General features: G+C 53.6%; 3 protein-coding genes across 3 annotated transcripts; 2 read left to right on the top strand and 1 right to left on the bottom strand.

Annotated features, from left to right (window-relative positions):
• Positions 1-1066: 1066 nt before the first annotated feature.
• Positions 1067-2640, bottom strand: gon32 (thylakoid membrane protein). The gene is made up of 3 exons (XM_002958787.1): positions 2340-2640; positions 2105-2251; positions 1067-1904 (listed from the first exon to the last, which is right to left on the bottom strand). Exons 1-3 carry the CDS (start codon positions 2521-2523, stop codon positions 1801-1803), a joined length of 435 nt encoding a protein of 144 aa, XP_002958833.1. The 5' UTR covers positions 2524-2640; the 3' UTR covers positions 1067-1800.
• Positions 2641-2904: 264 nt separating this feature from the next.
• Positions 2905-8661, top strand: VOLCADRAFT_84657 (uncharacterized protein). Its single transcript, XM_002958805.1, has 9 exons — positions 2905-3149; positions 3321-3428; positions 3599-3645; positions 4811-4874; positions 5645-5897; positions 6289-6691; positions 7224-7323; positions 7941-8281; positions 8494-8661. The coding sequence occupies exons 1-8, from the start codon at positions 3045-3047 to the stop codon at positions 8268-8270; spliced, it is 1410 nt and encodes a 469-aa protein (XP_002958851.1). The 5' UTR covers positions 2905-3044; the 3' UTR covers positions 8271-8281; positions 8494-8661.
• Positions 8662-10289: 1628 nt separating this feature from the next.
• Positions 10290-10664, top strand: VOLCADRAFT_108339 (uncharacterized protein; the record flags this gene model as incomplete). Its single annotated transcript, XM_002958804.1, has 1 exon — positions 10290-10664. One exon carries the CDS (start codon positions 10290-10292, stop codon positions 10662-10664), a length of 375 nt encoding a protein of 124 aa, XP_002958850.1.
• Between the last annotated feature and the right edge of the window lie 1824 nt (positions 10665-12488).

The raw sequence follows: 12488 nt of genomic DNA, 5'->3' as shown, positions 1-12488 counted from the left end.
CCACGGAGAAAAGGAAACACCGCACATCAGCCCAGACTAGCGTCCAATGGGGGTAACTGAGTTTGGGTGAGCCCACATACGTTCCAACATCCTCGCCAGACGTGCTGGTTCCCATTTCATGGCCTCCAACATGCTCTGTTGATAATCGAATCCCTCTTCAGCATTATAGGCTGGGCATTCCAATAACACGTGTTTTTCATCCTCGATTCGGCTATTAGTATCACAACAGCGGCAAAGCCGCTGCTCCCTGGGGACATGGTACTTGCCCCTTCGTGCTCTGTTTGCCTCCAAAGCCCAGCAACATAAACGAATCTGCATTAGCTTACGATGTGCTAAACGAGGATAGCATGTGTTGGCCACATGACGGCTGCGGCTCCTGAAAAGGGCAGCCCCATCCAGTGCTTACACTTCGCCATTTGCACTCCCAGTTGCTTCCCATCTGATGGGTACTCCTCTGGCAAGACAGTCAGACGCGTATGGTCCTAGCCGCTCATCAAACGCTCCCTTAGTGCCGTTATCACCGCTCCTTCGGGTAGAGGCCTACTCAACAACCAGTCCTCGGCTGTTACAGTTGTCGGCTAACGGACCCATTAATCCATTACTTTTATTGTTATTCTTTTCCCCCCTTATTTTCTTCTCCATTGGTAGTCGAAAAGGTTTCACCTTTTATACTTCTGGCGAAGACTGCCTCTCTGAAGCTGACACTTCCTCGCCAACGAATATGGCGGAGGTGTCGAACTAACATTACTGTCGAAACGTGCCTAATCACGCAACTGTCGGAAAGCGCCTTCGAGCCCTATTCCTGGCCGCAACAAAACCATCAGGGTAATCTATCCTCGTCGCAGATTCGAACCCAAATAACTGCGTGTTACGAAACCCAACATGTCTCAACATTTGCCTCACATCAACGCGTTTTGTCGCTACAGGAGAAATTTTGAAGGATTGTCCCGATAAATATCTATGTTGTTCCAATATCGCCAGCCACTTCCCACCCTCAGATCGTGCTGTTGTGGTGAAAATGAAGTGCAACTACTTGCTATGTACATATCGTTGTTTTGTAACGGTTAGTAAATAGTTGCCGTTTTACAAAAAACATGAGCATGGCCACTTCTAAAGCCCCAGCGGAGCAAGAACGAACTTTGGCTGTCTACTTCACGTTAAATCATCTTTCTGCCTAATCCTAGCGCAAAGCTTAAAATGCACTATATCGAAACCACCGCACCCCAACCATCAACGGTGCGCATCACAGCACACAGTGGGTAAACGGATAAAATGAGACACACTCACATCTAGCGTCTTCAGCACACAGATGCACGACCACACGCGGCACAGCGATTCCCCTTGCAACCGCTGCCAGTCAATCCCAATCCGAATCGCAACCTCTCGAAATAATGAAACCAGCGCGACAGTCCTTAGTAGCGTCAAAATACTTTCAACATTCTTGACGTTAAGACCTGCTTGCTTATCGCAGCACGTTCTGCGAATATGGAACAGTTTTGTTTTTTCAAATCGCAACACACTCCATCGCAACCACTCTTCCACTTCGCTCCACTTGACAATGCGTCAGCGTAATTCCCCACCCTCTCATAAGTTTAGTTATCCTCCCTATTCCACGTAACAAAATTAGCCCTTCCCTTCCGCCCTGCCATTTTACATATGCATTGGAAGGAAACCCTCGCCACCGCACTATCATTTGATTGCTGTCATGCATCATTGGTATGCTCGCAGGTATGGGCACGGCCATCAACGCTCTGTTGAATACACATCATCCGGTCGCCGACCCAGGTACAACTATCTTGCTTATGCCAGGAAGCCCAGCTTCTCGCCATTCTTCTTGGCGAGGCGAATCACGCCCTGAACCTGCTTGTTGTCAACACCAAGGAGCTTGCAGAAATCCTTGATCACTGCGTGTACACGAGGAACAGCATAATACATTTGGTGATCGTGGAGGCAAGCACGCGCGATTTCCACCTAGAAAATTGCCTGGCCAGACTTTTTTTGTAGCCACTCGCGGGGCGACTACGAGGAACCCCCACTTGAAACAGCTTGGATTTCTACAGATGTTGTTATTAAAACGTTCAGACGCATATTTTTCGTGTCTCACCCTGTGAGTGGAGAGAAATAGCCTTGCCACGGAACTGGTTAAATTCCTTCTCGCCTATCGCTCCCCGCACAACAACCACAAGAGGCGCAAAAGGACCAGTCGTAGCCTTGTTGCCCATCATTGTCACTGGCTTACGCCGGGGAGCATCTGCGCGTGAGAATCGTCACGCAGACGCAAGATTAGGAAACCTCAAATGCGGGGGAATTCAGCGCTCCGCATCTGCATTGCAACTTACTTGAAGTATTTTGCAACTTGGGAGCAGACTGAGCGAGGGACGACGCCGTCTGCCGGCAATCGTCCCAAGAGGACAGAGCGATGCGCGAAGACACTGCCACAGACCTTGCCGCCGAGCGGCTCATAGACAGTGCAGCACTACCAGATGCACGAACCTGAACAGCATTGCGCTTAGCGACCAACATTTTCCTAGTTGTGTGATAGAGGAAACACTAGAAGAATAGAGAGATCGTAGGGTGTCACGGAGTGACAGATGCTTGATATTTAGGTTTGTGTGGATACTAAATACACTAAACGTTGATGTGGTGCGTACTTGGAGTGTGCCGCAGAAACTACTACCAGTCGGTGCACTCCAGGGAGCCCTTACAGCATGGAACAATGCGCTCAACCACCCCTGGAATCCATTACCCTAGCAAAATAAACCCTCGACTAGTGGGCTACTTTTGGTATCAGTAAACTCTGGTTTTTCTTTGCAAGTCGCTTGTGCCGTACTGGACTTCCGTAATTTCGAAGTCGCAGCTTGCAAATTATCCTAATTTGTGCTTACTATTCAGTAGTTGTTACACTACAATTTGTAACTTTATGACCATGTCCCATTCAAGGTTACCTGTAATGCTTTTACGTTAGAACTCGGATTACCGCATTTCTGAAGTCCTACCCGCTAAATAGCTACGTATTACCCTTACAATAATAAGGGCCTGATAGAATGACGGCCTTAGACAATGCGGCGCAGGCGCTGGCCTACTTGCAGGTCTACTCCGCTAACGATGGCACGTCCATGTATGATCACTTAGTGAGGCTAGTAAACAAGGTGCGTCACGCTGTAACGGAATCAACCATGCCTTAGGCTATTCGGTCCTTGCATGTCGGGTCCGCTTCCCTGCGTTCAAGCTTGTGCCACAGCGATCACCAACTGCTTTGGCGTCTTTGGACAGTATTGATGGCGGGACTTGAAAAACTATGCGTCAAACCCGCGTATCAGGTCCTCGAAGATCAGCCATCCAAGGCTGTTGACCTGCTTGAGGCGTCGCTGCTCGTAAAGAAATCCACCTTCGATGCAAAGGAGTCTTCACCCCTGGTACCAGTCCCGGTGAGACGGTTGTCCAGTTGCCCCGTTCCGGACACCGACTACGGGGTCAGATACCCGTCACACAAACACCCAACCCAGGCCTTCGCCGCACTTTACACGACCCAAATCTCCGGCTCCCAAGCCAGTTTCCGATCTCCAAACAATGGCCCCCGACCGCATGCGTGCTGCAGGTCGTGCCGGATGCCACGCAAACAGCCGCGGCCGCCAGCCTCTTCGGGTGCGTATGGCGGCAAGGCAGCTGCCTGCCCTGGGCCGCGGTGCCAGACCTGCCTCCTTAACACTGGGGACACTGCAGCGAACACTTTTGCTACGGGTCGACCCATAGCTTGGATCAACACCTCTACCAGGCTGCCGGTCTCCCCTTGTCCCGCATGGCTGCCAGTCTCCCCTTGCTGGGCCCCATCACGCTTAACACTTGATCCAAGCGTGCACAGCACAACATCGTCATCGCGTGTCAGATCATAAAAAAACACCACATGGTCACCCGACCCCACCCGACCCGGCCCTGTTTCACTCGGCGGGCATTCAGGCTGCGCTAGCCCCACCCGCCCCACCCGGTATTGGTATTGGTAACACAGCATACCAATACCAACCGAACGGGGCCTGTCTAGGGGGGGCCAGAGCTATCTGCGGGGTTGGGGACCTGGGGCAGCTCTTCGGCTCACGGGCTGAACACCCGCGATGATGCTAACCCGGAGGACCCCCGCTTGGCTGAGAGGGGGGGTTCACAGTTCACCACTAGGGGAAGGAAGCTTCACGGGCCGGAAGGGGAAGATGGAGAAGAGGGCCTTTGCGTGATACCTGGCGCAACATGGGCGGCTCTATGGTGGCCAGCCAGCCCCTTAGTCCGGGGGGGGAGGAAGAGGAGAGAGAGTGGGGTTTATACGGCTGACACAGCGCCGCACGGCTCCTCCACCTGACGCGCTCACTCCCAGCCTGGCTGGTGGTGCTACAGCTGCTGCAGGCCGGCCTGACCGACCTGGCTGGTGGTCGTGTGGCGGGCTATCTGCAGACCGGAAGCTGCTGATCGAGCAAAGGCTCGGGATTGTAATATACATACATACATATATATACCGCATTGAGGGTTTGAATCAGTTTGAAACCGGTATGGTGAAAAGCCAGGAGGACCTCCCGAGCCCCGCATCGGTCGGGAGCCGCTCCTCTTCCCAACCTGCTGTGATAATTTCTGCCGGGGCTGCTGCAACTTCTGAATGTTTGCGTCCTGGCTGACTTTCACGCACAGCCCACACAGCCCACCACCTGCCTTTGTGTTTTGACGCCAAACGCACATACTCGAAAGCACATACTCGCATGTACTCGCACAGGCCACACCCTTGTTGTGTGCTGTCGTCACCCAAACCCCCACCCTCCCCCACCCGCAGGGATCCGGAGCTGCCCATCAACCCGCAGACGGGAGAGCCCTACCCAGCTGACCCGCCCAATGAGGTGGGAGCTGGTTGGGCCACCCGGGGTGGCCGGCCGCCGTGTGGCCGTAGGACCGCCGGGGGATGGGTCCATGGGGCAGTGTGGGACGAGCGAATACATACCTTGAGATGCGGATCAGAACGGCATGGATGATTGATGGTAATGGGTACAAATGAAGTACAAATGAACCCGGGCATTACTACCTGAACGAGAACACGAAATAGGACGCATGGGGTGCAGCGGGAGGGGCTTGGGGCAGGATACGTATTCCACGGAAAGATTTGTGCTCGGGAGGAAGAGGGGAGAGAGAGAGAGAGAGAGAGAGAGAGGAATTGGAAGGGGAATTGGCATCATCTTGGCAAATGGGTGATAGTCATTGTGCAGCGATGGGAAGGCAGACAGCGAGGGTAGCAGCGATACTGAACTCCACACGGAGTTGCGGGGTTGACGGGGTGACGGGCGAGGATGGGGGTTAAGTACGTTTGGCTCAGAGTGTGCCTCAGTGCTTGGAACTAGTAAGCGCCTCAAAAGAGAACTGAATAAGCCTCCTGAAAACATGCTATGCGCCAACATAATGCCGCTTATGTCACAACTGCACCTAAACAAGGCCCTGCACACCCGTCTTATCTTTTGTTGCTTTAGCTTCTTGTTCATTTCCATTTGGTTCTTGTACTCCACGTCCTGGTTGGGCACTTACCTAGACCTTGTTGCCAACAACCTGTTGCCGCCACACTTCCCCACACACGCCGCACGCAACGCAACACAACGCAACACAACGCAAAACAAAACAGTTTGAGTGCGAGAACATGAGCGGCGCGGCCATGGTCCTGGACTGTCTGGGTGTGGGTCTGGGTCGGGAGGTGGGCATCAACGTCGCCCTAGCCGCCAAGCGCATCGGCGAGGACCCCAAACTATCTGTCAAGTCGGTCCGCTTCTTCGGCAAGTTCCTGGGCCTGTATGCTGACTACTACGTCTTTGAGGTGGCGTTCAAGGCACGCTCGGATGCACCAGCGGAAGCGCCCGCACCGGCGGCCGACGGGCAAGGTGGGAGCTGAAGGGGGGAAGGAAAAGCGCCGGAGGGCTCGAGTGGGTGGGTAATTTAATACCGAATTACGCTTAGTAATTAGTATATTTTGGCTTAGGATTAAAAAGCAATAAAATAATTAAATTTTTATTTTTGTGTAGGTTTCAAAAAATATTATATAAAAGACAATAAAGGAGAGTTGTTTAGGCCTAGGGGCATGGAAGGAGGGCCGGGTCGGCTGAGTCGTCAGCACCTTTCCCGGGTCTCACGCGAGGGGATTTAACTGGCCTCTGGATGTTTTGTAGGACCCCTTACTTAGGCTTTTTTTCTCTGAAGTTTTGGCTTTCACATCTCTCCCTCGCGCGCGCGACCCGCTTGCTGTGTCCCGTACGTACGCTCGTACAGCTACAGGTGGCAGTGCTGCTGCTTCCGCGTCCACACCTGCCGCCACGCCCGAAGTCCCGTCGGAGGGTCCCGCCACCGGCGCCAACAAGTACACGTACCTGGTATGCAGCGCTCTGGGCGGGCCCCTCACACGCTTGCCCGACGTCACCCCAGCCCAAGTCAAAGCCTCCCGGAAGATCAAGAAACTGCTCACCGGCCGCCTCACCTCCCACGTCTCCACCTACCCCGCTTTCCCCGGCAACGAGGCCAACTACCTGCGTGCGCTCATTGCGCGCATCGGCGCCGCTACGGTGGTGGCTCCCACGGACTTCTACTCGGTGAATGACGAGACGGGGGAGCTGGAAGCAGCCGAGGATTGGGAGCCGCCGCCAGGACGGGAGATGGCGGTGCCGTCGGCCTGGGTGCATGTGTGAGTGGGTAGCGTGTTTTATGAGGACGAGGGGAATCCGCCGCGGTACAGAAAGGGGAAAGAAGGCTTTGAAGTTGAGATTGTTATAAATGGAATATGAAAACGTACCGAGGAGGTCTGGTGGACCACTCTCTGAAAGAGCCTGTAGGGAACACGACTGGCCTAGGTTCCCAAGAGACTGGCTTAGGGCTTTTACCCTTACCCAACCTCCTGTAGCAGTTTCTCGACAACAACAACAACAACAACAACAATACAATAACACAATAACAACACAATAACAACACAATAACAACAACGACAGCTCTCTCCTTTTCCCTTTCCCTACTGGACTCCTCTACATGTCCACCTGCTGCTTCATATACTGCCTAACGCTCCAACCTGCCTGCCCTCCCGCCGTGTGGTACCCTGCGGGCTTTGGGCTCTTTCACAGTGCCCTTCCATGACTTGGTTTTCAATTTGAACGCTGTCATGAACCGGAGACCCGGCCTGCCTGACCTCCCACTGCCTCCCCGTCCACATCCCGCCCCTCCAGACGACCACACCTCAAGTCCCAGGGCCGCTGTGAGGTATTCAAACGGGAGCTGCCGGAGGATGCTGATGAGGACGAGTTCTACAATGAGGATGAGCTGGAGGTGAGGGGCACTGAGGAGATTGTTCTGGCCGACACAGGGGGAAGCTACGGCCCGGAGCGTGATGACGGGAATGTGGGGACCGCGACTAGGTTAAACGGACTTTGTTGTTAAACGGTGCAGATTGAATGACGGAATGGGGCAACGGAGTGGCGGCGAAGGGCGGCCATCATCATCATTTCACAACGAGGGACAGCAGCAAGCGGGCCCCTCTGCTCCGCAATTATTATTATTCCATCGTTCAGCTGAAACAGGGCAGCAGTTAGTGGCTGGCCGGTCGGCCAGCGGCCGATTGGTTTGGTGGTAGCAGCGGCGAAGCTTCTCTTGCCCTCCTCCGCATCTTGCACACCACTTCGTGATGTTACCCTTATTCCCTTCGGCCCCCAAACCCCGGTTCTCAGTCCCCTACGCTCCGTTCTAGCTTCACACGCTTCTACCTTCCCCTGGGAAACCCCTTAGCTCGGGAACCTCCCTCCTCCACGTTGGGGAGGCACCCTGCTCTTCTCCCCCGTTGATGCCTGTTCCTGCTTCCTGCCTACAATTCCGATTACTTTTCCTCTGAAGCCTCTTCTGATCGCCCTGCGGCTACTCCAACTCCACCACCCTCACTGACCCATCAGGAGGGTCCCGAGCTGTTGGCCTCCCTGGAGGAAGATGCCCAACTGCCCAACGAACAAGCCGCCTGGATACCGCTTTACAGCTCAGCCAGCGAGGCCGTCAAGAAGCAGGCGGGGGGTCTGCGTAGCTTGGTGTGGCCGGGGGCCGTGTGCGGTGCACGTGAGGGCGTGTGGACGTGCTGCTATGTGGGCTGGGGCATCAAGAACGCGCCGTTTGTGCCGCTGCCGCCCCCACCGGTGGCTGCGGAGTTCGACTGGGCACAGGTGGAGACGCAGGAGCTGGAGCTCAAGCCGGTGCCGCCGGCAGAGGACGAGGAGGAGGCGGAGGATTAGATGGGCAGCAGGTGCTAGAGGAGGAGGCGGGTGGGGGGAGGGAAGTGCTGGTGATGGGATGGGACGGACTGTTGCGAAGATGGCCGGCTAGGATAGGAAAAAGGCTGGGGAGGACGCATGCCTGTGTTTATGGTTGCATGCTTTGTATATCTTGCATTTGCATGGTGGATGTGTTTCCCGGAATGCGGGACTGATGGACGCTTGGATGTACTTGGTTGTGCAGTAGCGGCGCCGGCGCAGCGACTTAGGGCTGCCGGTGGCAGTATGCTCGCCAACTCCGTGGACGAGAGCAATTGCAGGTTGTTGGGAGCTGTGATGCCGACGGCCCCGCAACAACCTCCTGTTGCTGCTTAGATGAAACATGTATATCATTTAAATCAATCTGGGGATCTGTGTTGTAGCGTGACAGCTACACATTACTGAAGTGCTTGTTAAGAATTACGCAAATATGATAACAAATACAACAGATCCTTTGGTAACTGTCATGGCTGTCAAGGAATTATTCGCAAGAACATACCGGAACCCTTAATCCAAGGATCTGTACGACACCAAATCTCGAAGCTCCCAAAATTACTGAAAATCGTCTCTGCTCACAGAAAGGACGGAGGGTTCAATCTCTGCTCACACTCGATTCTCGATCAGAGCACGGTTTGTTACCGTGGCCGGGGCACTGCCAGCCTGAGACAGACATGTCTTTCCTACTTTCATAACCTTTTTGATGCGCTACAACATCCTGGGTGTCTGTCAGCTGACCCGCACGCCACTCCCTGGGAACTGTGACCCTCTTCGACCTCCGCTTCCCTAGCTCGTGCAAGACTTGCCCTGACACACCTGTCGTGATCTTACCGGGCTAGATCTTAGACGTGAGCCCTGCGCGAGAACCCTTGCTAGGCGAGGCAAGTAACTTGCTATGGGGGCCTTTGCCCACAGGCAAGGATAGGTGTCGCTGTATTGGCAGCCCGTGTGCATATGAATGAATGACTGCAATAACGTCCATGATGGCGTCAGGTGTGTCGTGTGATGGATCTAACCCCCAGATTGCCCGTTCAGTAACCACCAACCGCCTCGGAGTGTGTGGTGTCCGCCACTACAAGCAACTCTTAAGCCTTGATCGTCCAGTACGGACAAGGTTTGCCAGGTACACAAAGATCGATGGACCTGAAAACTTACCCGGACCGGGTTTTGGTGTACGGCGGCCCTGCTGCTGCTACGGATGTTGCTCTTGGTGCTGTCTATGACAGGTGCTAAGAAACGTCTGAACAGGTGTTTCTGGAGCTTTCTTGGAACTGGAATGGTGCATCTGCCGAGCCGGGGGGGTTCTTTTACGTGAACCTCTGCCCACATGAGCATGTGATGAGGGACCGCCAAGCACTGATATCGGACTTATCTACACCCTCAGCTGGTAAGCTGTTAGGCGGCTGTTAGCTGTTTTAGCTGTTAGCTGTAAGGCAAGCTAACGACAACAGCGGTGATACTTGAAGCTGCTGAGTTCAACTGGGTGTGGCTGTGCGGACAGATCCATCCAGAGGACACATGTTTTAAGCTGTGGCGACTCAACCAACTCTTAATTGTTCTAGTCGGTGGCCTCTTAGGGTTCAGGGTAAAGTCCAGACCTCGTGTGTTCGTGGTATGTTCGTCCGTTACAATCAACTGTGTGAACGAACGAACGAACCAGAGTTAGTTGCTGGCGAGCAGTGTTTGACACCCCGTACGGGGCCCGTAAGTTTTTGGCCTTTTTTCGGTATCCCCGTACGGGTCCGTAGGACTTTGCGGTGGCTCCCGTAAAGATTTTGGGGCGCGAAGCGCCCCGTACGGGGCCGCCCCCGAACAGGCCGAAGGCCGGTTACGGTGACTCCCGTAAGGAATTTAAGGATTTATAAGATGCCTTACGGGGCCCTGTAGGGGAGAGGACGGACCATATAAAGGATAAAGCCACACACTTGGCAGGCATAATTCATATTGCAATATTTGACGAACCGGCTAAAGCTGGAAACGGTTGGTTCGCTACTTCGTGTGGGCATGTTGGGACCTGCTGCTGATACCGGGGCGAAGCCACTGATTGATCAGGCTGCTGGGATCTACTCGCGTAAGGGTTATACAGGCATTATTCACAAGTTGTTTTCTGACGTTAGCAAAATTAATTTGAATCCATACGGAGAGGATGATAACGAGGAGGTTGCGACGGACCCAGAGATTGAATTACTGGTACAAGCAACATATCCCGCTAGTGACGATGAGGCTTTTAGTGACAGTGACTACGAGACCGACGTAGAACGAGATACCGATGAGTCGTGCGTGGATGAGGATTTTGATGAGGAGGAGGATGAGGAGGACGAGAAAGAGGAGCAGAAGGGATGGGCGGCCGCGGCGGCCAAGGCGCTTGGCTTTCGCTGAGTGTGCCGTGCCCCCGTGTGTAATGGTTCACGGGAAAAAAACATAAATAACGATTTACAGGGCAAAACAAAATGCAAAGTGTCACTTTCCACAGCGTTTTAGCCAAGGACAGTGTCCCCGTAAAGGTTTTGCGGGGTTACGGGGGCCCCCGTAAGGTTTTCGGCCAGTACAGGAGCCTGGTACGGGGGCCCCTCCGTAAGGAAAATTTGGGAGGTACGGGGGATCCCGCAAGTTTCAGGAAAGTCAGTGTCGAACCCTGCTGGCGAGAGCACGAGACATGAAAGACGAGACACGACAACTCGACTGCAAAGCCTGCAAGACTGGAACCACAACCTTGTCATCCCTACATCTTGTCGCAGTATCCAACTGTATTGTACACGCATCCTATAGCAGCGCTTATAGTACACTTGCCCAGGGCTTCGGGGGCGAAGGCTGAAATGACTTGAGGCTGCCGGAGACAAGCTGTCGACTTGACTACTAACATCTAAAGAAGATCTCATGACACAAAGCCCTTGCAGTGCACCGATGGCTCCGCAAGAGTCCTGCAGCATTCGACTAAGTCTTGTATCGCGCGAACACACTTCCGCTGGTCGTAATCGTTGTTCGCCAGGCAATCCTGTATCGCACAAGCTTTAAGCTTGCAAGCGTACTTGGGTTCCGGCTGCTGAAAGTCGCAACGCATTTTGGTTGGCGGTCGCTCATCCTCTTGGCCGTTCATAGTACCTGACAAGTAAAAAATATTGCTTCGTTGTAAGCTTGTTCCACTTTAAATATGGCAAGGGAGCCGTTGCTATGGGGACTATGTGTCGGAAGCCTACGTCGTGGTGGGTGACGTCATTCGATACGCAGTTTGCCTTGTTCAGCCTTCTACTTCCTCTTGCCAGAGGCGGCTAGGAGGGAGAACGCCACCATAGCCCTCAGGATAGCTCAACGTTGGTCTCGTCCCATGTGATTTATGTCATCAAAACCCTGCAGAACGTTCCTGTTTGAGCGCAGTCGGGGTGCACGTGCAGTGAGTCCCGCACCTTCACATCGGCGCCAAATCCCTAGGACTTTCCCCTAAACTACATAGAACTTCAAGCCTATGCTGGATGGATTGCAGTTATGTGCACTCCTACACGCCCCAGCAGCCCTAACTCCAGGGCGAGATCTGTCTGAACATCTGTCACACGCACTACCTATGTTCACATGGCAAATAGCCATTGATGCCACTTAGTCATTATGTATAGCAAAGTAAGATTTGTTTGGCGTCTACATATTTGCCGTACATACAAGCACTTTGCCCAGGGAAGAGAAAGCGGACTCCAGCTGGCTCTGTCGGCTCCGAGGCAGCAAAGCCGTGGTGTCTGGGGTTGAGTTGTGCCTACGGGTGCACAAGCCCTGACCATGCCGAAACGTACATGACAATGTGTCCCGTGGTATGAGTGCGACGGTTGGCGCCAGTTTGTGCTGGGTTGAGATGCTGTCCGTTGCAGTTGCGCGTAAGTAGCGACTTGAAAGGCGGAGAGTTGGAACCAAGTGGCTGGCTACACAACTGGGCAACAACAACAACACAGTTGCAACCCCAGGAGTGAAAGCGGCATACTATTTGCAGTAGTGCAGTATTTGCAGTATTGTGAGATGGGAGTGAGGGAACTTCATCGGTTTCTGGCCTGGCTTGACATTGATGTTGGCTCGCGACATCTTCTAGTGGCCATGCAACATCATGGCAATTTCAACGGCATGTGAATAGTTCATTTTTAGATTACCGAGCAATCCATGGTTTGGTGATGCGTTCTATTCTATCGGGCTCATTTAGTTTTGCCGTGGACCCGGATCATGTAC

Source organism: Volvox carteri, assembly GCF_000143455.1.
Source record: "Volvox carteri f. nagariensis unplaced genomic scaffold VOLCAscaffold_107, whole genome shotgun sequence".
Classification (NCBI taxonomy): domain Eukaryota; kingdom Viridiplantae; phylum Chlorophyta; class Chlorophyceae; order Chlamydomonadales; family Volvocaceae; genus Volvox; species Volvox carteri.
The sequence above is the reverse complement of the archived record's forward strand: the minus strand, read 5'-3'. Positions and strand labels throughout refer to the sequence as shown.